Genomic DNA, 24059 nt, shown 5'->3' with positions numbered 1-24059 from the left:
ATAGTTTGCCCACCCCTGCTCTAGAGTCTAAACAAATATATCACACTTGCTATTAATACTAAAGTATCTTTTGCTCTAAATACAAAGTGCTGGGAAATATTTTCTGTTAGAGAGATCTCTCACTAAGCTGGAGGGTAGGCGGTTGTTTATTCATAATCCTCATGCCCACCTCCCCTTCACAAAACTGAATCCCTTAGAAACTCTCCATACAGGCATGTAGTAAGGTGGGTGCTTCATCTGTTGGTCTTTCACACACACACAGCATATGGTGAAATTTCACAATCACAAAAGAATGTACTAGTGCAAAGTAGATTCTATGGCAACGAGCTCAGTTGTGCATTTACAAATAGAGCCCTGTGACACGCCAAAAAATATTTTAAATATAAAAACAGACAGGCCCTGATAAGGTCTTGCAATTTGAGAAGTGATACAAATCACATTATCTTTCTTTTGGGCCCAAATCTGCACTGCACTGAGGTCAATAAGAGCAGCCCTGAATCCCTTCAGAGGTTTATATCCAAAGCAGCATACCATTTTTATCTACAGACTGTAGATCAGTGCTGGTTACTCCTGGAAGAATACCTCCTTTGGATTTAATTATTTTGAATAATATTCTTGAGGTTACAATCCCCTCATAGGTTGCATCAGGTTTGTTTGGTTCTGGAGGGCTTTTTGGTGGGGGGATGGAATGGGGTCTTGTTTTATTTTTTTAAAGATCTACCTCCCCTATTAGAGAAAGAGGCAGATCATATCAGCAGGCCTAGAATTTGTTGTGTGCATGGAACAGGTCAGTATTTTTTTGGGGGGGGAGGGGGGGGAAGAGAAGAGAAACAAAAATAAATACTATTACATCAAATTGCATTACCAGCCACAAACACACCCTTGAAGAAGAATTCTTTGCCTTCATCAAAAGGACGGCACATCAGATTATGAGTGGAGGAGTAAAGGGATCATTTCCTACCTCCCACCTTTTCTTAACTGATTAGGAATTAACTTTTCCTAGCTTAAGAAAGACTGTACAAGTATAGGGTGATGCTTTATAAAAAAACACTCCCCCCCACCAGTTTTAGTCTCTCCAGTAAGAATTTGAAAGTCAGAGCTAATATTCTTACCCCTGTGCTGGATGGGTTGCTTCTGATCCACTCATCTTCATTCAGGTAAAGACACTCAAAGCAGCAAATACACAGACAACAAAAACTCTAAAAACCTAAAGTGAATAGCGTCAATTCTTTAGAATTTCAATTATTCTTCCTTATTCTATCTGTCTTCACATTCATTAGCATCTTTTCAACTCCTACAAAGCTGCTGGAGTTCATCTTTCATCCAAAATAGCCATGCAAGGGCACAAAATGGTGTAAAAAATTGTTTTTGGTCAAAGTAACTTGCTTTCAGAATTCAACCTACATTTTAATTCTGATCAATATGGGTATGAAAGGCTGCCAGCATCCTGTGTTTCTTTTCTAACTGTTTGGCTCCTACCAGCATGCTTGGAAGAGCTTTCCTGGGGTCAATTGCCATCTCTCAAATCAACAGCCCTTGTTTCATTAAGCCAAAGGTATGCCTTCACTAATGTCCACAGCTGTGCTGCTGTATTGTAGATGGCTTCCTACACTGAAAAAAGAGGTTTTTGTGTTGATGCAGTTAGTGCTCCTCTCAGAGATGGTAGCTAGGTCAACAGAAGAATTCTAGCTGCATCTATAGTGTGGGTTAGCTTGACCACACTATGTTGCACTGGGCACAACATTTTTCACAGCCTGAGAGATGTAGCTAAAGGTCAGTCTAATTTTTAGATGCAGACCAGGCCTCACTAAGGTTTGTTGCTTCTCATTTTCTCATGCCTAAACAAATTGTCTTTGTATATTATGTTTGTCAGGTCTTTGGGGCACACCATTTTTCTTTCTTGCACTTGTGGAGTATCATGATCATAATGCTACATGAGTATTACACTTGGCTTTTAGCAAGAGTCTGGGAACACCGTATCTCCTCATTTAATATCCTCTCTCATACTCTTTTCTGTTTATTTTCTGTCTGCTTTTACTATTAGAAACTGTGTCACAGATGTCTTTGTAGAAGAACCTCTGACTATAGCCCAGGAAATAGAGAGGACTGGAATAATTCACAACTTTCTCAGTTTGCTCACTCCAACTTCTATAAGATCTTTGTATTCCCATAATTTGCAAAACACAGCCAGACAAGGCTCATGAAGCTCCTAAACTAAAAGGAGCTTAACCCTAACCCTAACCTTTCCCTGGAGCAGAACTGGAAAAGCAGATCGTAAAAGCTGAACCTTATTTGCATCAATACTCTTGTTATGGTGGCTGCTTTTCCACTCTTTGAGGCTACTATCTTTGACTTGAACTAAACCTAAGCAAACCAAGAGATGTGGGTAGCCTCCTGAGACTTCACTTTTGGCTTTATATTAGGAGGTGGCAGCATATTGAGAACATCATCTGCAACCCTTCTCAGCAAGAACCGTGGGAGTCTCAAATCCAAGTTACCTGAATGCTGCTATACTAACATTCAACCCCCTGCATCACCAGCAGGAGCCACATTTTAACCTCAATCATAAGGCTTCTGACAGTTAATGGTCAACAATTTCACTCCAGCAGGAAAGCACTTCTGAATGTCTGTCTTTAAAACATGTGTGTGTATATACATTCCATAGAGAACTGTAAAAAAACACTACATTGTTTAATGTGGTGAAACTAGAAATTTAAGAGCTTCCCTCCAGCAGCTTCACCCACAATCCCAGCTCTTTAAATAACTGCATCATGTAATACCGTCTGCATTTCATAGCTAAACTCCCACTCTGCTCATTTACAAGTAACAGCAGTAGGTGCCATCTTACACATCCTTCCTCCACTTGTGTATTTCAGACCCTGTGATACTCCTCAAGTGAGAGAGACTGATTATTATTGGCTAATTCTGAAATACAGCAAGGCACTCTGATGTATATTGGAGGAAGTATTTATGCATGCATAATCAGGATACAAGTCCAACCCCTTCCTACAACCACCATTCTCAGTCTGAATATTATAGGCTGCAATGGTATCTCAACGAGAACCCCAGTGAAAGGGTCTAGTTTACAAAAGCAACACAGAGATGAAGGACAAACTCCCTTCCAGTGTCTGTCATTAAAAAAAATCTCGGTTTTACTTCCATTCTTTAGTCTTCAGTGCTTTACAGAAGCATTTTTCCTCCCCACAGGAAACAATTATTTCTCTTCCTCTCCATCATATCTGAAAGTAGCATTGTATACCATAAAATGTGTAAGTTAAAATCAGCAGTAATGTCCAGAGAGACATGGCAGAGAAGTCACTTGTAAAAATACCTTCTCAATCAAAGAGGAGGTAAGAGCCAAGGCGAGAATCTGTCACCATTTTATCTACCCACCCACTCCCTGCAAGTATCAGGGATCTGCTCTCAAAGAACACAGTTCAGCTTGTCTGCTGTCCCTTGCAATGCAGGAGGGTAGGATCTTGGGCCCAGGCAGTTTGTCACAACTAAAAGATTTCTTTTAAAAATAGAAGAGGTGGTATAGACAAGAGGAAGTTCAAATCATAAGCCTCTGAGTGGTCCTGGAGCTATTCCAGCCAACATTACCGGCTATAAAAAGTAGTAATTCTGGGCAGGTCCAGTGATGCCAGGGGATGAATTAGTTTTGTTGCCACTGATTACCACAACAGGTGGTGTAGCTACCTCTTAGAAAAAGGTCTTTTAAGAAAATGGATTTTCTCTCCTAATTGAATATTAGTTGAGCTCCTCTAGGGGTCCATTTTCACTGGACAGTGTCCCATTCATCTCTGGGGTCGTCTCACTACTCAAATATCCCAGGAGGATCTCACTGCGCCGCCGTGACAGCTGCAGAATGTCTTCTGCCAGCAACTGCACTGTTGTGTATCTCACATTGTCCAGGTCAAACATGTCCTTCAAATATTGCACTATCTGGTGCTGCAAAAAGAGGGGGAATGTTTATAGTAAGGAAATGTGCCCCCACCATACCCAAAGTCAAGCAGAGACATGTCAGTTGCCTGGCCCTAGGAGAGTATATTCCATATAGGATTCTGCCAGTTTCCCCATCAGACACACAAAGGGTCTATTTCAGATTGTGCCAACTCTCTTGCTAAAGCAACCCTGCCAGTTTCCTGTGAGGTAGGAAATTTTGTTTTAGGAGACAAAGACTGACATCTCTTGAAGAAAACGGGGGAGAGGGAGCACAGAGCAGGGTCCCTGGAGTCAGGAATGTGATCGGACTCTGTGGTACTATCTCATGGCAAATGTGTTGTAATCTTAAAATTTAAGAAAAAACTTCCACGTTAGGCAGAGTCAAATAAGAATCTAGAAAGAACAGAGACATTTAGAATTTAAGATCAAATATGGATCCCACATGATGTTAAGCTTCTGGCTGACCTCTGAGTTGATAAGAAATACATTAAAATGGAATATATACATGGGTATCCTTAATCTATTCTGAAGTTACAGATTTTGTCCAGTGTCTCATTTTGCATGTTTTTACAGGAGTAGCATAGTTAGTAGCAAGTTCTAATAAGAATTCTTATAAATCTTATCATGCAGGCTGCTGATTTAAAAAAAGCAAAGACTTAAACCAGATTGTACTAAGCCAAGTTCCTTAGTATTACTCCAACAGAGGCCCTTCCATGAATACATGGTCATAGATTAGAGCCAGAAGATGGAGTGAATATATAAAGAAGGTAGGTACAGAAGGCCAGCTTACCCTGAAGAAACCACAGACCTCAGACAGCTGCTGTTTGGGCCCCAGAAAACCAAAGGCTAGAACAGGACTGACGTGCTCCGATACGGAGTAGAAATGAGAGATAAAGCCATCTGGTACCTGTCATGGGAAAGAAATCCAGATCTCATCTTTGCTCCTACAGAGAATTTACAAGCTAATCCACTTTACATTAGGCATCCTCATCTGATAATTGAAATGCATATGTCCTGAGCATGACAAGGCAGCGCTGTGTTACCACATACTGTTAAAACAGCTGCCACAGTCCACCCCAGAAAGGGCTACATTTAAGAGGTTGAAGTTGGGAAGAGAAGCTACAAAAGAGATTTATTCAGCCACCCCTCTTGCAAAGTTAGACACCCATCATTCAGATACTTTCAGATCTTACAGGACTTCTATAACTTGCTGTTTTTAAACTGCCCTTCGATGGAGAAAGAAGTACAAGACAACTGAGGCACGCAAGAGTCCTTCAGCTATCAGGCAACCTTCATCGTCTTTAACTTTCCAACTAACACAAGAAATTGGATGAAGTAATTTAAGTCCCCCGTGGTCTGAATGATTTTTAGTACTTCAGCAGGGACCTGGAGATGCTTCCACATGACAGCACAAGTACTTAATAGTTACACCTTCAAGGCATTTTACAAATGTTAGTTAAGCCTTGCATCACCCCTGTGAGGCAGGCATTATCCTGATTTACTGACTGATTATGGCACTGTATTTAAATAACTTCACAGAGGCCAGGGAGTGAGTGACAGAACTGGATTAGATTAGAACTCATGAGATCCTGACTCTCCGTCTCCTAGGCTCATCTGTGATGACAGGGTATGTTTGGAAAGCAGCACAGAGTTAGTGAAAACGGGAAATACAGTGGGCAAAATCTAATCAGCCAACCAGCTAGCAATGCTGCCAGCAAGGGTGCAGGTAAGTGGCCTTAGCACATCACTTCACCAAAAAAGAAACAGCCCACATAAAAGGGAAACCACTATTAACTTGGAGTCTGTGGCCATTACTATAGTATTGTAGGCAGTGAATACGGAATATTGAGATTTGCTTTTAAATAAGCAAGATTGGAACCTAGAATCATAGGAACTTCAGGAAGAGTGCCTTGGTATCTGGGAGGTCCCTTCAGCAAAGGTGTCAGTGGACTCCTGCTGTTTCAGATATGGGTAATAGGGCGATTTAGTCTATTCTTGTAAAAATTTCATCTAGATTCATGCTTCACCAGGGTCAGGGGCAGCTCCAGACCCCAGCACGCCAAGTGCGTGCTTGGGGCGGCATGCCGCGAGGGGCGCTCTGCCAGTCGCCGGGAGGGCGGCAGGCGGCTCCGGTGGAACTCCCGCAGGCATGCCTGCAGAGGGTCCGCTGGTCCCGTGGCCCTGGTGGAGCATCTGCAGGCATGCCCACGGGAGGTCCACCGGAGCCATGGGACCGGCGACCGGCAGAGCGCCCCCCGCGGCGTGCCGCCGTGCTTGGGGCGGCGAAATGGCTAGAGCCGCCCCTGACTAGGGTCCAGATCATATCTTGGTGACAACGAAGTGCCTTGTGTTTCTTCCTTCCCTCCTCAGTATCTCCCACCGCCATCTCTCTCACACCTTCACCCACACCACCTTATTTTTATGTCTTACTTACCATTAGAAGCCTCCTCTTTGCTTTCAGAACTGACCAGCAGGCAGTTGCTAGGGCCTGAAATTAAAAAAAACCCAACATAATTTAATGGTGTGAGCCTTTCCAGAGAACAGGATGCAACTTACCAATATATTGCCATCACTATGGCCTAGAGCATTACTTGTTCCCACCATTCTGCAGCCCTTTACCAAGGTGGGAGATTGGAATTTAGCAGGGACCCTAAATTAAACTTATGTAAATTGAAAGCATGTTTGGTCACTTCAAATCCATTCCAGACCAGCCACAGTGCTTATGAATACCCCATATACCATCCAGTGAAGGAGGCCCCCAGCTACTCCAGAATGCAGATCATAAACAGAATTTTAGTCCATCACTTCACCAGCAATGAAACAGCCCATGTAAAAGGGAAAACACTATTAACTTGTGATGTCCGTGGTCATTGCTACTGTATAGTATTGTAGGCAGTTAATATGGAATATTGAGATTTGCTTTTAAATAAGCAAGATTGGAAACCAGAATCATAGGAATTTCAGTAAGAATGCCATGGTTTCTAAACAGATACGCTTTTTTGGGCTCCCTGCAGATTAGACAGTCTAAGGTATGCAGGACAGCTAGCTCTAAGAAATGCATTAATACTCAGGGTTCACTTTGATAGGGTCTCCAATGGAGAAAGACCTGCAAAGCAGTAGACACTGAGCCACCACCCTCCCAGTTGCAAAGTACAGGAAAGTGTTATTTCCTTAACAGCTAGGAAGGTGATGGCTGAGTGTCTGCTGCCTACACACATTATTCTTTAACATAATGTTATTACAGAGAATAACTGCTACAGGAATGAACCTGCTAGAGCCAACCCAGATTCCCTATAAATTACTCAGATCTATCATATCAAGAGACTGGCCAATTCATGTGTTGGCTAGAGGAACAGAAAAATAGGATTGTTCCTTTAAGAGACTTGTGTGTAATCAGAAAGCCAGATTCTCTTTTTTTTGCCCTTATAATAATGAAAGAGTCATTTGGAACAAGGACCACCATTTAAACACACCGTCTCCTTGAAGCTGTCTGAGAGCCAGCGGTTGCGCAGGACAGCTAGGACAGAGGAGGGAGGATTCTCTAGGTCCTCAAAAGCATCCATGAGAATGAAGTCCAGCACAATATCAAAGAAATTCATGCACACCACCTGCCAGAGAACAGACAAGTCACAGACAAGAGCTTATAGAAAGGAACGCAGACCAAAGAGGGACCATCTGAGAAATGGATTCTGAATTCTTTAGTTACAAAAAGGGCCAAATTGACCAGTGGTGTAAGTGGGCACAACTCCACTGATTTCAGTTCAATGGTTTGAGGTTTAAACCAGCAAGCATTTGCCCTACTAGTCTTGTGTTAAGGATAAGCAGATTCAAAACCAAATGAAATTAAATACAACTACAAACTTTACAACTGTAGTATTGTCACTCAGGAGAAACAGGTTCAGAAAGAATTCATGAGTCATATTTTTGTTGTTGTATTAAGTTATACTGAAGGCAGCTACAGCCCTGGATGGGTATTTTCCCTAACCACAGTGTTACAGGCCTAACTACAAAGCCGTTTCAAGAGAAAGTTGGAATATTGGGTATTTTTTACTTGCCACAGTTTAATGTCCTGGTGTTAAGAGCTGGAGTTTCCCCTCCCATAAACTACTGCAAAATAGTTGCAAGTTAACTGCAGTAGTTTTGGGGTCCAGTGACACCAAGTAGTGAGTACCAACATATTTAATTTAGAATTCCTGTTCACTGTTGGATCCTTCCAGTACATTGTTTCAGGCTTTCATTTCTGCTCTATCTTTCTAGAGAGAGTTCCTCTACAAACCCCTCGTCCTTGCAGCTCCCGCTGAGTGGTTGGCCAGGTGTCTTGCTTCAGTGCGTAATGTAGCATCTCCTCATAGCTTTCCAGAAAACCTTTGGGGTTCTTCATGAGAACAGAGAAATGAGACAATGGGAACAATTAGAAGCAGTACACAGTTTCAGGTTACTATTAAGCATATCTCTAGCCTGTTGATCTGAATATGTCAAAATGATTTACACATAACTAAGTACTCGCTCAATTTTTTGGCCAACGATCCTTTGAGGAAAGAGAAGGATTTTATTTCTGGAAGGTGTGGTGGCCACAAGATCACCACAACTTGAAGCCTGTATGTTGTATATACTTGGATACTTTGATGAAAGCTATACAAGTACCTGCGCAGACATCCTTATAGGTGACTAATTGATTCCAGTAAGAAGCTACCATTCATACATTAGCAAGGCAGCATAGTCTTACTGCTCTAGAGGTTGGTTTAATTAATAAAAGCCACATTAAAGATTCCCATTCATTGACCTCTACAGAACAGATGCACTGAACAGAGTGCCTGATTCCTCTTCCCCCTCCCTCCCAATGGGTGTCAGCTGGGAGCCCCCTGGAACCCATTCCCACTAATGAACCACATCATCAGTGATGGTGGCTTTGGAGAGGAGGTTGCATACAGAGCTTCTCCCAGGAAGAACCAGTGAAGAGAGGGCAAACATGGGAACTGTTTTTTCTCTTTCAAGTGGGTGATCACAGTACAGACAGGGGAACGAGGAAATCACACGGATTAGCTAGAAATTGGGATTGAATAATTGTGTCTATGAAGTGCACCTTTGCTCATACAAGGTGCAACTGAGTTATCTTCCACTCACATGCCTTCCTACCTTCTCAGCCTTTGTCATTAGTCCTGTCACCATCTGCTTTCCAACCTCTCCAAAAAACAACTGGTTGCTCTCATCCTGCAGAAGGGCCTATAAAGAGACCAAAGAATCTTTCACTGATTAGGTAAACATAAATCCTTATTCCACGACGGTGGAGACAGGAGACAACAGGAGGGTTCTTACACTAGTGAAACAAGCAAACGTGGATCTCACTTTTTCCATGGCCTGAGAGCAGACGTTAATTTAAATAGTGGAATCTATTCAGCCCATGACAATGAGCTCTGTGAAGCCTGTGCTCCTAGTGAATCTAATGTCTTCGAGTCACTCAGCAACTCCTCATGTCAACGACTGATTATTCAGAGATGTCCTAAAGAAAAAGTATCTAGTCCTCCCTGGCTGGAAAGAGGATCATCACAGTGCTAAGGCTTAAAAAGGTGAGGTGCACAAAAGCAAAACAAAAGGCCACAGGGTGAAGATGCAGTAAAACACTTCCTTCCTGTAGGAAATAGGCATAGAATGCTGGAAAAGTCTGGGAGTGGCAAGAATAAAAAAAAAAGTATGTGAGCTCTTGCACTATGATGATGCAAGGATCTGGGAGGTACATAGTCACCTTCAGTCTAAAGACATTATTCTGGGGACTGGATGGCTGAGGATAGAAAGCCTTTCACTCCTAGGTCACAGGTACAACTCCAGGCCAATTACCATCGGAGGCTGTCAAGCAGCCTGGGTGAAGCAAGTTTGGTAGTCTCCAGACAGTTCCCAAATAGCCAAGAACTTTATTATAAGAACTGCTATATGTAAATCTGGTGTCTGTCTTGGCTACAAAGCCACATCTTGAATGGGCACAGAGCCTGAACCATCTTCTCACTCCTAGAGTAAGGGCTGAAACATATTTTGGGGAAGGTGTAGGATAAGGGAAGTTTGCTCTGCTGCTTTCTGTGATTTACTTGTTCTGTAGAAGTGGAGGACTTCAGCATCTAGGACAGGCTTGACAGACCCTTTTCATTCACAAGGACAGATACTGGAAGTGGCATGTATTCTAACAGTCAGGAAGCCTCTCAAGTGCAGATGCAACAGAGTTCTGATAGGTAGAAAAATCCTACCTGGAAGGCCTGCCTGACACAGTGGAGCTTTGCCAGGAAATCCTGATCATGGTAGCAGCCTAGAAGCTCTGTCCTAAGAGAGGAAAGCAGGATCTTACAAACTCCAGTAACAAAACAAGTCTGAAGAGGAACAGACCAAGTTCCTAATTTGGGCTCCTAATTCCCTTAGGCCCCTTTGAAAATCTCACTGGGCACTAACTGAAACCACTAGCTCCTTTCATGTAAGCCACGGAGCCACTTTCAGATAGTCATTTTGATCATTACATTCCATGGCTAGATTTGAGCCAACAACCTAGAAGTGGAAGGTGCTGTAGCTCACTGCCCCAGGAAACTAGTAATCTTAAGAGTGCTTCTCACAGTATCAGGATGTATCCAGCCTGAATCAAGTTAAACAAACCCAAGCAGCATCTGAAGTCTTGGGCTAGTTAAAACCCCCTTGGAATTTCCAAGCCAGCAGAGAAGGTGCTAAAAAACTTCTCTCTCAAAATGGTATTCTAACCCCAGTGCCAAGCCCCTACTAAGTAACCTGAGGAGTTCATACCTCTAGCCAAAGGAGTCTTGTCCTACGGACTGAAGACTCCTTTTAGCACCTCACCTTAGTGTTCTGCATGAAACGCTCCCTTCTTTCACCAACTGTAGAGCTTCTTCGTATGCAGCTGCTGGCTTGGAAAGCTGAAAAGGTATTTTCCCAATCTGGAGGGAGTCGATGAGCTGCAGAGAAAGCAGAAGAGGTCAGAAGAAAATTTTTGTTATATCTGTGCAAATCCTGGACTTCAGAAACAAGAGATTAGAGTCCATCAGTTTGAGAAGGCATTGGTATGCACCATTTCACACCAAGACATTCAGACATTACTGGAACTCCCATTCTGATTGGATCACAACTTCCTTAGCCCCAGCATGGCCCAATTCCTCCTTCTACTACATCTGTAGTACAAGCCATATGAGCAGGTGCTGCAGCTGCTTTTACAGTACTTGTCTAGCTATTACTACATGCCGCTAGATGAAGTAAACACATGACCATCTTCATACTCTCCCCAGTATTAGGAACATGGCAGAACCACCGGCATGGGCAAGTTCCCAATGCAGCAAATTAAGTAACGTTCGATTGGTTTATTTACAAAGGATAGAGTTTGAGTCACCTCTGCAGCGGAAAAGAAGGAGTCCTCAGAAGTCAAACTGTCTTCATCATCGGTCCGAAGTCTCAGTGACCCATCTGTCAGGGGAAGCATGAGAGTTCTCTCTGGAGGGGGCAGAAAAAAGTTTGTTTAGCCCTGTATCTCTAAAACGCCATTCCTCCCACCCAGCACACTTTTCCCTATATGCAAGTCTTTATGTCGCAGTAGTGCCCCTTTGTGGCCATTTTGAAATTCTTGTCACTTCCTTGACATTCTCAACTAAAGAGATTTGGCTGGCCTTCAGGAGAGAGACACATGGTACACAAGGTCTATTAAGAAATAATATGGAGCTAAGCCAGTGGCTTCCTAGTTTAAATACTATTTTCCACTGAAAAACTATTCTTCTTTAAGTCTTTCTCCCATCAACTCTTATCTACTACTAGGAAAAGAAAAATGGTCTCAGAGCTAGATTCATTAGTTTCCTCAGTCTAGCAGGCAAAGACAATTTGAAACCTGGGACTAGCAGCTGGTAGACTACAATGCATTGCATGTTTCCACTGTTGTTGCTCACAGGTTGCACATGAGTTAAGGTGTTATCTCCTTATCTGTCCATCCTATAACACCATTACACTCAAACTCTGTTGTAACAGCCACCCCTATCCTGCTAGAAGGAATTTGTTGAGGCCTCGGCAAATAAAACATTGGAATTTCACGGAAAGGCTTGATACTCATTTCCTATTAAGTCTCTATGGAGCTCAGTTCTACTCCCTGGTGTGGCTGTCGCATATTCTCATGGCTGCACCTATAGCTGATTCCCAGGCCCGCCTTACCCAGGTCTAGCAGCATGCTGTCCGAAGGGAGCGTTGACCCAAATTCTTCCTGAAGGTGATATGCCCGGTGCAAGAGAGATTCAAGCTTCTCTGCAAACTCCTTTTTCTGGGACTCCTGCTTAAACATAAGCAGACACTATCCCTCAATAGCTAATTGTGCTGCTGACATAGCACAACTGATCACTGTTACAGATGCTTACAGCAAACGACTGAAGTGAAATTTTGCCTCAACAGTTATGATTTACCAATTATAGTTAAGTTAATGAACTGAACTAATTAAAGATTCACTTCAGGTTAAACTTGCAATAAAATCTACTCCAAATTACAACTTTTTCCTTCTGCTGTTTATCCATTTAAGAGGAAATAGTACATTAGCCTACCACCTGCAGAAATAGTTATACTGGGCTATCAGTCACAAAGAAGAATTCAGTTAACTCAGTCTGGTCTCAAGTAAAGGTTTGTTCATTCCAGAAAGGCTGCATTAGTTTGCTCTGTTCACAGGCCAGACCCCAGAATAATGCAGATCAGCTTCAGTATGTTATTAGACAGGAGTGAAGTCTGCTGTTAGCACAGTTGTGTAACATCAGTGAGTGGGTGAAAGAAAAGCTCATACAATGTCTACCTTCATTATACTTTGCTTAGATCTTCACTTTCATAGAGATCCAAGCCCTCAGCTAGAAGAGTTAAATAAAACTACCAGATCTGTTTTGATTATGAAGCAACTCTCAATTTAGCTGTAGAAACACAAGGGGACACTTCAAGCACACACAGCAAATATCAAAAAGAATCCAGATTTGACTTGCATAAACATAATAGAATACAAAAGATAAACATCCCACATAATGAAGACACCAGGTTCTGTTTTATAAGAATCGCAGGGTCTCTCACATCAACATCCCTAACTTCTACAGAGTTCATAATTTAGTCTCTCTCATTACCTGCAGGTGCTCTCTCTTTAGCTATTTAATCACCACTAAACTTTTCTACTTTGGGTGCACCCTTTTATCAGAGCCTTTCCCAGCATACTCCCTCCTATGGTAGTTGATCCTTTAAATCTGGGGGAGACAGCCAGCTGCAGCCTTAGACTGTCCATTTTATAGGTGACTGGATAAGCCGGCAACTCTCTTCTTCTAAGTGAGTATTTTGGCATGTATTTTCTCTTAACTTTCCCTTTCTCTAATGGCTGAGATAGTTGTCCAGCCTCACAAATTTGTTTTCCTTTAGTAAGACAAGTATGCAACTAGTTAGCTTTTCCATTTCAGTACAGTTCAGTACAATCTCGGCAACCAATCTAGCTAGACCCTCCATTTTAAAGGCATTAAAAAGAGAAATAACATTGGGCCAGACAAACTATTCTTAACCTAGTTTGTTGCTGTATTTAATAATAATTAGTAATACATAGCTCTTTGTTAACACTTTTCATCTGTGGATCTCAAAGTGCTTTACAAAGAGCAATATTATCCCTATTTTCCAGATGAGGAAACTGAGGCACAAAGAGGGAAGTGATTTGCATAAAGATACTGAGCAAGTGGTGGAGCCAGGACTTGAACCCAAGTCTCTTGAGTCCCAATGCAGTGTCATAGCCACTAGGTCACACAGGTTGCCCTGCTGTGTTCTTTTCCTAGCAATAACTAACTCTGAAGTTTGACAAAGAATCTTCTGGCATAAGTCACTGAGTTTACACTTGGTGGAAAACTCACTGGGAAAAAGATTTAGCCAAAAATGTTGGAGAAGCATCCTTTCTAATTCCAGCAACGCTATATCACGAAATTACAAGTGGTTAAGGATGGGTCCTAGCCATATCAGATACTCCCTTGTCTAGTCCACTCTCCTCCAAACTTTCTTTTCAATGTTTAGTCTCCTACTGATGACCTCCCCTTCTCCCATCCAATCAGGCCCTCACAATGTTCACTAGCTGGATAATGTAGAGGAGAGGTTGGTACGTACCTCAGGCAACTCCTCAGATATAGTTTCTTCATGTTTTGTGTTGTCCCAAGAAACTGGAGTGCTAGTGTTGTTTCTCTGCCTTACGGTCAATGCCTGCTCCCACTTCTGCAGTGCCTCCTCAAATAGCTCCATCCCTGGGCAATGCAACATAACATAAGCAGTGAAATCAGAGTCACTTATACAGCATAAGGATGTAGCAACCAATAAGATGCCTTGCTCATTTGTGAGGTAGAGTATTCAAGAGAAGAGTGAACTCTCGTCCCAAACCCATTTTCAGCCTAAACCAATAGAATACAGTAACTCCTCACTTAAAGTCGTCCCCGTTAACGTTGTTTCGTTGCTGATCGATTAGGGAACATGCTCGTTTAAAGTTGTGTAATGCTCCCTTATAACGTCCGTTTGGCAGCCGCCAGCTTTGTCTACTGCTTTCAGGAAGAGCAGCCCGTTGCAGCTAGCTGGTGGGGGCTTGGAACCAGGGTGGACCAGCAGCCCCCTATCAGCTCCCTGCTCCCCTAAGTTCCCTGTGCAGCAGCTGCCTGCAGTTCAGCTGTGTCTCTCCCCCCACTGCCATGTGCTGCTCCTGCCCTCTGCCTTGGATCTGCTCCCCGAGACTCCTGCTTGCTGTGCCGGGGGGAGGGAAGGAAGAGGGGAGCTAATGTCAGGGTGTCCCCCCCTCTCCCCTGCTCCTGCACCCCACTTACCTCATCTTCTATACAGCAGGTCTCAGGACTGAGGGAGCTTGCAGCAGCTGCGGTCTCAGCAAGCTGATCTAATTAACAAGGCAATGTACTTAAGGGAAATGCCATATCTCCCTCCATTCCTGCTGCCTTGCAGAGTGAGAGAGTTAACCCTTGAGGGCTCAGCCAATTGCTAGTTCATCATTTAGCAGTAAGGGAAATATCCCACACTCTGACTCCTCAACCTCAACCAAGCGTCACAATCATCATCACTGTGTACCAGTATTAAATTGTTTAAAACTTATACTGTGTGTGTGTGTATATATATAATATAGTCTTTTGTCTGGTGAAAAAAGTTTCCCTGGAACCTAACTCCCCTCATTTACATTAATTCTTATGGGGAAATTGGATTTGCTTAACATCGTTTCTCTTAAAGTCGCAGTTTTCAGGAACATAACTACAACATTAATTGAGGAGTTACTGTATAAGGAAGGAACAGATATTTCTTTCCCTTATGGAGGTTGTCTCATTTGGGTTAGGATTCAATGAAACCATCACCATTCCTCATCCAAGGAGAGGAAATTGATTTCTCCAGGTGAACGACAGTTTGTTGGTGGAACAATGCTGATGTTAAGCACAGGAGGAGACAGTGTTCATATCTGTTGGTGGAGCAAGGACAGAATGAACATGGAGACAGTACTCCTACTCTCACAACATAAGGGATTATTCTTCCAGGTTAAGGTTAATTTTTGTTTACCTTGAATATAGAGGTTTTCAGCACTAGAATCGCCAGCTGCTCCAGGATCTTCCATCGCTCTCGTCTCCCAGGGCCCTGCAGATGCTGGTGTTGGGCTGGAAGGGTTCACAGCCACTATCTATCCAGTGAAGAGAGAAGAAAGAACAGCAGCTCCTTTTAGAACTTCCTTCAGGTATGACGTAGACATATGGTGTAGACGCGGCTAGGTTGATGGGAAAATGCGTCCATCATCCTAGCTACTGGTGCTCAGGGAGGCTACACTATGGCGGCATAGCTATGGGAGCTGTAGCTGTGCTGGTGTAGTGCCCATAGCGTAGTCATGGACTCAGTCTCTCCTGCAATTTTCAGGCTTGTTTTCAGTATTCTCTTGCTTTTCCAAGGTGAAAATACTGAAGATTTAGATGGCAGGGATATCGGTGCTATGCAATCCAAATCCATCCTAGTTCTCCGTGTCCATAAAGTTTAGTGCAAGACATTGATGCTCAAGAGCTACTTCACAGGGAGCTGCAGAGGGCGCTAATGCTTCAGGCCAAGTCCTAACACAACAGATAAAATCCATTCACAAGGCAAAGAGTATCACCCTCCTCCAGCCAGGAGCATGATAACCTCTTTAAACATGCATCAGAAAGCCGTGTTTGGACAATATTCTCTACTTGACCCCACTCACTGGCTTACAAAGCAATGACAAGCCAAGCTCACTTTGGGGTACGTCTACACTTTGAGCTAGGGGTGGGTGATTCCTCAGCTTACGGAGAGACACCCGGACGAGCTGGGATCAAGCTAGTGTGCTAACAACAGAGTGTAGCTGCAGAGGGAGGGGCTAGCCACCCCAAATACGTACCCATCAGAAACCATAGGCCCATATGATTGGCTCCATCTCTGGAGGGGCCAAGATCTAGTCTGGGTCATTGGCCCTGGTTACTGTGGGCTAGGAATTGTTCAACTGAAGTGGTTTAAAACATGGCTTCTCAGTTTGGCTTCTCAGTGTGACGGGCCAAACTATGGAATAACAAGGTTTAAAGAACATGCTTTACTGCTGGTACTGACCTAGGCTAGAAGACTGAACACATTTTGTTCACACATGCTGTCTGACCCATGGTTGTTCCAAGCTCATTTCCACAACTGTACTTAAGCATAGCTTAAATTTGGCTGTACAGGTATATGTCCTCGAGGTGGGAATCACTCTGAGCTCAAAGTACAGACACATCCTTAGCTGCTTGCCTGGAATGCTGGCAAGGGCGATGAAGAAAGGGGAGGAGAGAAACAAGGAGGACACCAGGACAGTTGCTACAAGAAGGGGAAGGGAGGAGGGACTGCAGGTAAATAAATGGTGGCCCCAAGCCACACTTAGAGGAAGGCAATAGATGGGACGCAATTGCAAACAAAAGAGGGAGCAGATTATCAGTGAAAAATAATACAGAGAGAACTTGTGCCCGAGATTCACTCCATTCTGTTCTTTCCAATCAAACGTTCCTATGTGGGGAGTGGTGGATTACCGAATGGGCTCATGCCCGGGGGACACCCCCCCCCCGCAAGCTAAAACACTGCCCCCTGTGCCTCCTCTCTGTCTCCGCAGGGCCCTGCCACCCTGCTCCTCCTCTTGCCCCTTGAGACCCTGCCCCCTGGCCAGGCTGATCACAGGAGCTGCGGTAGGGTGAGCACTGGGCATATTACCCCTGCGTGGAGCTGCCCCCCCCAGCCTCTCTCATTCCTGCATTTCCCCAGACCTTCTCCTTCCCCCCATTTTACACATGGGTATAATGAAACACACAGAGGTTAAGTGAATTGCCTACAGTCAAGCACAAACTGAATCAAGTATCACTGCTAGTCAGAGAACTCAAGAGGCCTAACTGCCAGTCTCCAACACTTACCAACAGATATTGTTTCAATAAAAAAACCTTACATCTTAGCTATTACAATATTTGGCACTTAGGCAGAGTTCTCTGGCATAATGCTGTATTATGTGTATAGACAGCTGCAACTGTCCACACTCACTCACCTGAAACTTGTCACAAGTATCAGCTAGGTTATTAATTCAATTGACAAGATGACAACTTTAAGACAGCCATATTTTTAGTGCATTGAATCATTTATTTTCATTCATATTTATTTCTAGGCTCCCTATTTTATATATGCTCCCTGTATTTGTAATCAGACCTTCCCTTCTAGGGCCCCCCTGAGCCCCTCCCTGCCCACGCAGAGCTGCCCCCGCTCAGTACCTTTTTGGCAAAACTGGGCATTTGTCCTGTTTTGCTAAAAGTCAGGACATCCTGGCCAGGGCTTAAAAAGGGGACTGTCCTGGCCAAAACAGGACACATGGTCACCCTAGACTGTAGTAAAAGCTGCCCAGGCAGCTGTGAGGAGAGAGCAGCCCCCGGCCCATTTCCCTGCCCCCCAGGGTGTGCCATCCAGGACAGGTAGAGGGGCCAGGGCTCCTCACAGCAGCCCAGATTCCCTGAGCAGTTCTTACCATGGCCTGACTTTCGGCCAGGCCACGAGGCAGGGCTGTGGGGGGAAAGGGAGGAGCAGGGGGTGGGGGTCTGTGATGGGTGGGTGGGCCCCCCCAATGTTCCTTGTGCCCAGGGCCTCAGTACATAATCAGTTTCTGTAGGTGGGGGTTGAGCAGAAGCAAGAGACACACCGTTCTAGGTCTTAGTTCAGTGTGCTGGGCTAGTGCCATAAAAGCATTTTAAGATCTGATACTGCAAGCTATCAGGGCTAGGTTCAAAGGCTGTAGGATACTGACATTGCATGTGATTGTACAGTAGTTGTTTCTAGCCAGAGCAAGTCAAAATACAAAATTTAAAAATCACTTCATTTTGATTACCACTTTGCTTCCCCATGTGCAATTCAGACCTGATTTTAGTTGCTCACCTCTCACGAACCATTATGTTACAATTTGTTTTACATTACTGGAAAGTAGGGATTCCAGGTGGTATGATGCACTGCTGCTCTGGGGACACTATGTGAGGAGGAGGAGATGATCTTGGGGATACTGTATGGTGTTTTAGAGAAGCTAATTCTGCTCTCCTGTCTTCAGAGCTCAAGGATGGAGTTCCAAGAGCCAAGTGAGTTGGAACTCACCTCAGCAGTTTAAGGATAAGGTCTCCTTTATCCCAGGGTCAAGGAAACCAGAAAGAATGATCAGTATTGCCCAGAGACTGGCTAACACTACAGTTCCATGGAAATAAATTTAATCCTGAACTTCTGGAGGATGCAAGGAAAAAGACACAGGCTGAACACTCCTGGGAACTCGCCAAGTATAGAAAGGATTTAGCAAGAGTCTTGGAAGACTTTTTGTCAAAGGGAAGGGGGAGAAGGGGTGGAGGAGGGGTCAAACTTACCAGAATTTAGGGTATGTTTTTGTCTAAAGTGAATTCTCTTCTCTCTCTGAACCTACACATCTCTTAAATCAGCTTCTTACTATGTTTTCTAACTCATCCCGTTGGTAAATCCTGATTTACAGAACAGCAGAGTAGCACTGAAGTAGTAACTAGTATGAAGCATAAGGGGGAAATCTCAGCCGCTCCACACTCCCCCCACCAAAAGAAGTCTAGAGAGCAGAACGGCTCACTTGTTTGAAGAGTACTTGACTGTACATGAAAAAAAAAATCATATGTTTTACATAAGAACAGCCATACTGGGTCAGACCAAAGGTCCATCCAGCCCAGTATCCTGTCTGCCGACAGTGGCCAATGCCAGGTGTCCCCAGAGGGAGTGAACCTAACAGGTAATGATCAAGTGATCTCTCTCCTGCCATCCATCTCCACCCTCTGACAAACAGAGGCTAGGGACACCATTCCTTACCCATCCTGGCTAATAGCCATTCATGGACTTAACCTCAATGAATTTATCTAGTTCTCTTTTAAATCCTGTTATAGTCCTAGCCTTCACAACCTCCTCAGGCAAGGAGTTCCACAGGTTGTGTGAAGAACTACTCCCTTTTATTTGTTTTAAACCTGCTGTCCATTAATTTCATTTGGTGGCCCCTAGTTTTTATACTATGGGAACAAGTAAATAACTTTTCCTTATTCACTTTCTCCCCACAACTCATGATTTTATATACCTCTATTATATCCCCCCTTAGTCTCCTCTTTTCCAAGCTGAAAAGTCCTAGCCTCTTTAATCTCTCCTCATATGGGACCCGTTCCAAACCCCTAATCATTTTAGTTGCCTTTCTCTGAACCTTTTCTAATGCCAGTACCTCTTTTTTGAGATGAGACGACCACATCCGTATGCAGTATTCAAGATGTGGGCATCCCATGGATTTATATAAGGGCAATAAGATATTCTCAGTCTTATTCTCTATCCCCTTTTTAATGATTCCTAACATCCTGTTTGCTTTTTTGACTGCCGCTGCACACTGCGTGGACGTCTTCAGAGAACTATCCACGGTGACTCCAAGATCTCTTTCCTGATTAGCTAAATTAGCCCCCATCATATTGTATGTATAGCTGGGTTTTTTCTTCCAATGTGCATTACTTTACATTTACCACATTAAATTTCATTTGCCATTTTGTTGCCCAGTCACTTAGTTTTGTGAGATCTTTTTGAAGTTCTTCACAGTCTGCTTTGGTCTCAACTATCTTGAGCAGTTTAGTATCGTCTGCAAATTTTGCCACCTCACCGTTTACCCCTTTCTCCAGATCATTTATGAATAAGTTGAATAGGATTGGTCCTAGGACTGACCCTTGGGGAACACCACTAGTTACTCTCTCCATTCTGAAAATTTACCATTTATTCCTACCCTTTTTGGGTATGGCTACACTGGCGATTTGCAGCGCTGGAAAGCCTCTACCAGCGCTGCAATTAGTAAGTGGCCACACCTGCAGGGCACTTCCAGCGCTGCAACTCCCTGGCTGCAGCGCTGGCCGTATACCTCACTCGGCATGGGGAATAAGGATTCCAGCGCTGGTGCTGCAGCGCTGGTCATCAAGTGTGGCCACACACCAGCGCTGTGATTGGCCTCCAGGGTATAAGGTGTATCCCAGAATGCTTTTATAAATTACTCTCTTTGTTTTGTTATGCAGCCTCTCTTTGTTTTGTTGTGAACGAGCTCCGATCGGAGCTCCTGTTTGCTGTGATCATCTGTACCTGGCTGTAAACAATCAAATGAGAGGCAGGGAGAGTGAATGAAACAGAACCGATCGGAGCTCCGAACAGAGCTCCTGTTTGCTGTGATCATCTGTACCTGGCTGTAAACAATCAAATGAGAGGCAGGGAGAGTGAATGAAACAGAACCGATGGGAGCTCCATTGAACTGCTAATCTAAAACAAACACTGATCACAGCAAACACCACAGGGAGTGAGTGAAACAGCAGGGGGGAGTCCGTGTTGGAGGCAGGCTGTATGCAATTAAGAGTTAAGACTAAGGGCTCATGAACATTTTGTGATTTTTTCCAATCCAGGAAGCTAACACACAACAGTGTTGGCTCCAAAAATCCACTCTATCTTCCCCGCTCCCTGTCACAGTACACCACCCTCCACCCCCCTCTTTTGAAAAGCACGTTGTTGCACTTGAATGCTGGGATAGCTGCCCATAATGCAGCACTCCCAACAGCGCTGCTAATACTGCAAATGTGGCCACACACCAGCGCTGGTAGCTGTGAGTGTGGCCACACACCAGTGCTGCTCCTACACAGCTGGATGACCAGCGCTGCAAACCGTAAGTGTAGCCATACCCTTTGTTCCCTGTCTTTTAACCAGTTCTCAATCCATGAAAGGATCTTCCCTCTTATCCCATGACAGCTTAATTTACGTAAGAACCTTTGGCGAGGGACCTTGCCAAAGGCTTTCTGGAAATCTAAGTACAATATGTCCACTGGATCCCCCTGGTCCACATGTTTGTTGACTCCTTCAAAGAACTCTAATAGATTAGTAAGACATGATTTCCCTTTACAGAAACCATGTTGACTTTTGCCCAACAATTTACATTCTTCAATGTGTCTGACAATTTTATTCTTTACTGCTGGGATCACCTCTAGAGCCCTTTTTAAATACTGGCGTTACATTGGCTATCTTCCAGTCATTGGGTACAGAAGCTGGTTTAAAGGACAGGTTACAAACCATAGTTAATAGTTCCGCAATTTCACATTTGAGTTCTTTCCGAACTCTTGGGTAAATGCAATCTGGTCCCAGTGACTCGTTACTGTTAAGTTTATCAATTAATTACAAAACCTCCTCTAATGACACTTCAATCTGTGACAATTCCTCAGATTTGTCACCTACAAAGGACAGCTCAGGTTTGGGAATCTCCCTAACATCCTCAGCTGTGAAGATTGAAGCAAAATTCATTTAGTTTCTCTGCAGTGACTATCATCTTTAAGTGCTCCTTTTTTATTTCATCCAGGGGCCCCACTGGTTGTTTAGCAGGCTTCCTGCTTCTGATGTACTTAAAAAACATTTTGTTATTACCTTTGGAGTTTTTGGCTACCTGTTCTTCAAACTCCTTTTTGGTTTTTCTTATTACATTTTTAGACTTAATTTGGCAGTGTTTATGCTCCTTTCTATTTACCTCACTAGGATTTGACTTCCACTTTTTAAAAGATGCCTTTTTATCTCTCACTGCTTCTTGTACATGGTTAAGCCACAGTGTCTCTTTTTTAGTTCTTTTACTGTGCTTTTTAATTTGGGGTATGCATTTAAGTTGGGCCTCTATTATGGTGTCTTTGAAAAGTGTCCATGCAGCTTGCAGCGATTTCACTCTAGTCACTGTACCTTTTAATTTCTGTTTAACTAACCTCCTCATTTTTGCACAGTTCCCCTTTCTGAAATGAAATGCCACAGTGTTGGGCTGCTGAGGTTTTCTTCCCACTACAGGAATGTTAAATGTTATTATATTAAAGTCACTATTTCCAAGCGGTCCTGTTATAGTTACCTCTTAAAGAAGTCAAACTGCATTTAAATCGTATTGTAGATGGAGTCCACTTACCCTGATTTGCACAAAACTGAGCCCCAAGGTTTTGAGTCCAAATATGCTAGAGAATATATCTGCTCTGAAGGCTGTCTCTGCACAGGTCCTGCACTCACCATGTTTCAGAAGCAGGAATGGAGTCTGTCTGGTGTTTCCCTTCCAGTCTACTTACTATGAAATGACTGCTGGTGAATGTGAGAGGGCAGAGCCTGCCCCTGCACTTTAGCAGCCTTACAGGAACCTACCACCAAACAATGGATTAGTTTCCCCACCCATTCACCTTAACAAGGTGTGAACTTCTGAAGGTAAGAACAGAAACTGCTTCACCCACCATCCCCTCCCCATCTTCAGGTCCTTTGACTTAAGCAGTGATGTCCTTGGTCCTCAGACAAGATCTAATCACCTTGCATATGCAGATTCTGAAGAATCTCCGCTTCCATTTAAAAAGTGGTTTCTAACCCTCAGGACTATAAAGAAATAACAAAGCCTTCCAAATGTGTCCCTAGTATTTAAGCAGAAGCCTGAATCCACAGGCAGCCTGAAACAACTACTCCAAGAAGTGTGAACTCCCTCCACACCACCCATTAATCTTGTTAGGCTGTAAACTTGACAGCCTAAGGACAGTACTTTAAAGGCCAGAGTTAGCTTTATCATTGCAGATCCTTTTGTCAGATGCAATGGGGAAGGAGGTGGAAGTGAAGCCCAGAGTGTGGGAACTGGGAGTTACTGCAGAGAAGGAAATGCAAAGGGAATAAAAGGAAAGAAAGATGCAAGAGTGGGGAAGGAAAGAAAGAGAGAGAGGGACACACAGGAGATGGAAAAGAAAAAAGGCAGAAACAGCAGTTGTCTTAAAAATCATTTCCCCCCAAGCAATGCTAAATGTGACAATAGGGTACTGAACTAATACATAATGATCACAAGTAAAAGTTTAATTACTACATAAATTCAGATTCTACCTTTGATCTCTATGCAAACCTCCCCATGACATCAGTGGGAGCTGAGCTGTGAATAGAGCCGAGTATGTGACCTTAAATGTATATCTGTACCCATGAATCAGATTTAAAAATGGAATTCAGATCTACCCCCAAGTGAGTTTGATATCCCTAGGTTAGAGGCAAATATATACCACTGAGAAACCCCCATTCATATCTCTCACAAACATCAGAAGTGGATCTTGCATTGGTTCTGTATTCACCCATTACAGAAGTGTTTCACCCTAAGTTTCCCCAATAAAATAGGTCAAGATTCCAAAACTAGCTTTCAGTGGAAGATCATTTTTCTGCTATTCTCCCCCACCACACAATCAAATTAACTAGCCCAATTATTTGGGAACAGTGCAGTCAGGATGGGTGGGGACAAACCCCCCTCCCATGTTGCCATTCTCTGAAACCAAGAATACCAGAAAATGAGATCCGAAGAAGTGGGCTGTAGCCCACGAAAGCTTATGCTCGAATAAATTTGTTAGTCTCTAAGGTGCCACAAGTACTCCTGTTCTTTTTGCGGATACAGACTAACACGGCTGCTACTCTGAAACAGGAAATGAGAGAAGAAACACGTCCATGGGGAAAAGGGAGGCTACCCCCCATCCCCACTCCTTCAGTTTGCTGCTTAGCCATTGGCTTGCTAAAGGGGGATGGAG

General features: G+C 43.6%; 1 protein-coding gene across 3 annotated transcripts in view; it reads right to left on the bottom strand.

Moving 5' to 3' along the window:
• Window positions 1–805: 805 nt before the first annotated feature.
• Window positions 806–24059, bottom strand: part of MIGA2 (mitoguardin 2) — a 31798-nt gene continuing 8544 nt past the window's right edge. For all 3 annotated transcript variants that reach the window (XM_044993019.1, XM_044993022.1, XM_044993020.1), the window contains exons 5-16: window positions 15508–15625; window positions 14074–14207; window positions 12127–12241; window positions 11321–11421; window positions 10777–10892; window positions 10182–10254; window positions 9082–9168; window positions 8222–8320; window positions 7419–7553; window positions 6380–6433; window positions 4736–4852; window positions 806–3951 (exon numbers count right to left, since the gene is read on the bottom strand). In XM_044993019.1, the coding sequence (XP_044848954.1) occupies window positions 3751–3951; window positions 4736–4852; window positions 6380–6433; window positions 7419–7553; window positions 8222–8320; window positions 9082–9168; window positions 10182–10254; window positions 10777–10892; window positions 11321–11421; window positions 12127–12241; window positions 14074–14207; window positions 15508–15625 (1350 nt within the window). In that variant the 3' untranslated portion in view covers window positions 806–3750. The remainder of the gene's footprint in view (window positions 3952–4735; window positions 4853–6379; window positions 6434–7418; window positions 7554–8221; window positions 8321–9081; window positions 9169–10181; window positions 10255–10776; window positions 10893–11320; window positions 11422–12126; window positions 12242–14073; window positions 14208–15507; window positions 15626–24059) is intronic.

This window comes from Mauremys mutica, chromosome 18 (assembly GCF_020497125.1).
Source record: "Mauremys mutica isolate MM-2020 ecotype Southern chromosome 18, ASM2049712v1, whole genome shotgun sequence".
NCBI lineage: Eukaryota > Metazoa > Chordata > Testudines > Geoemydidae > Mauremys > Mauremys mutica.
The sequence above is the reverse complement of the archived record's forward strand: the minus strand, read 5'-3'. Positions and strand labels throughout refer to the sequence as shown.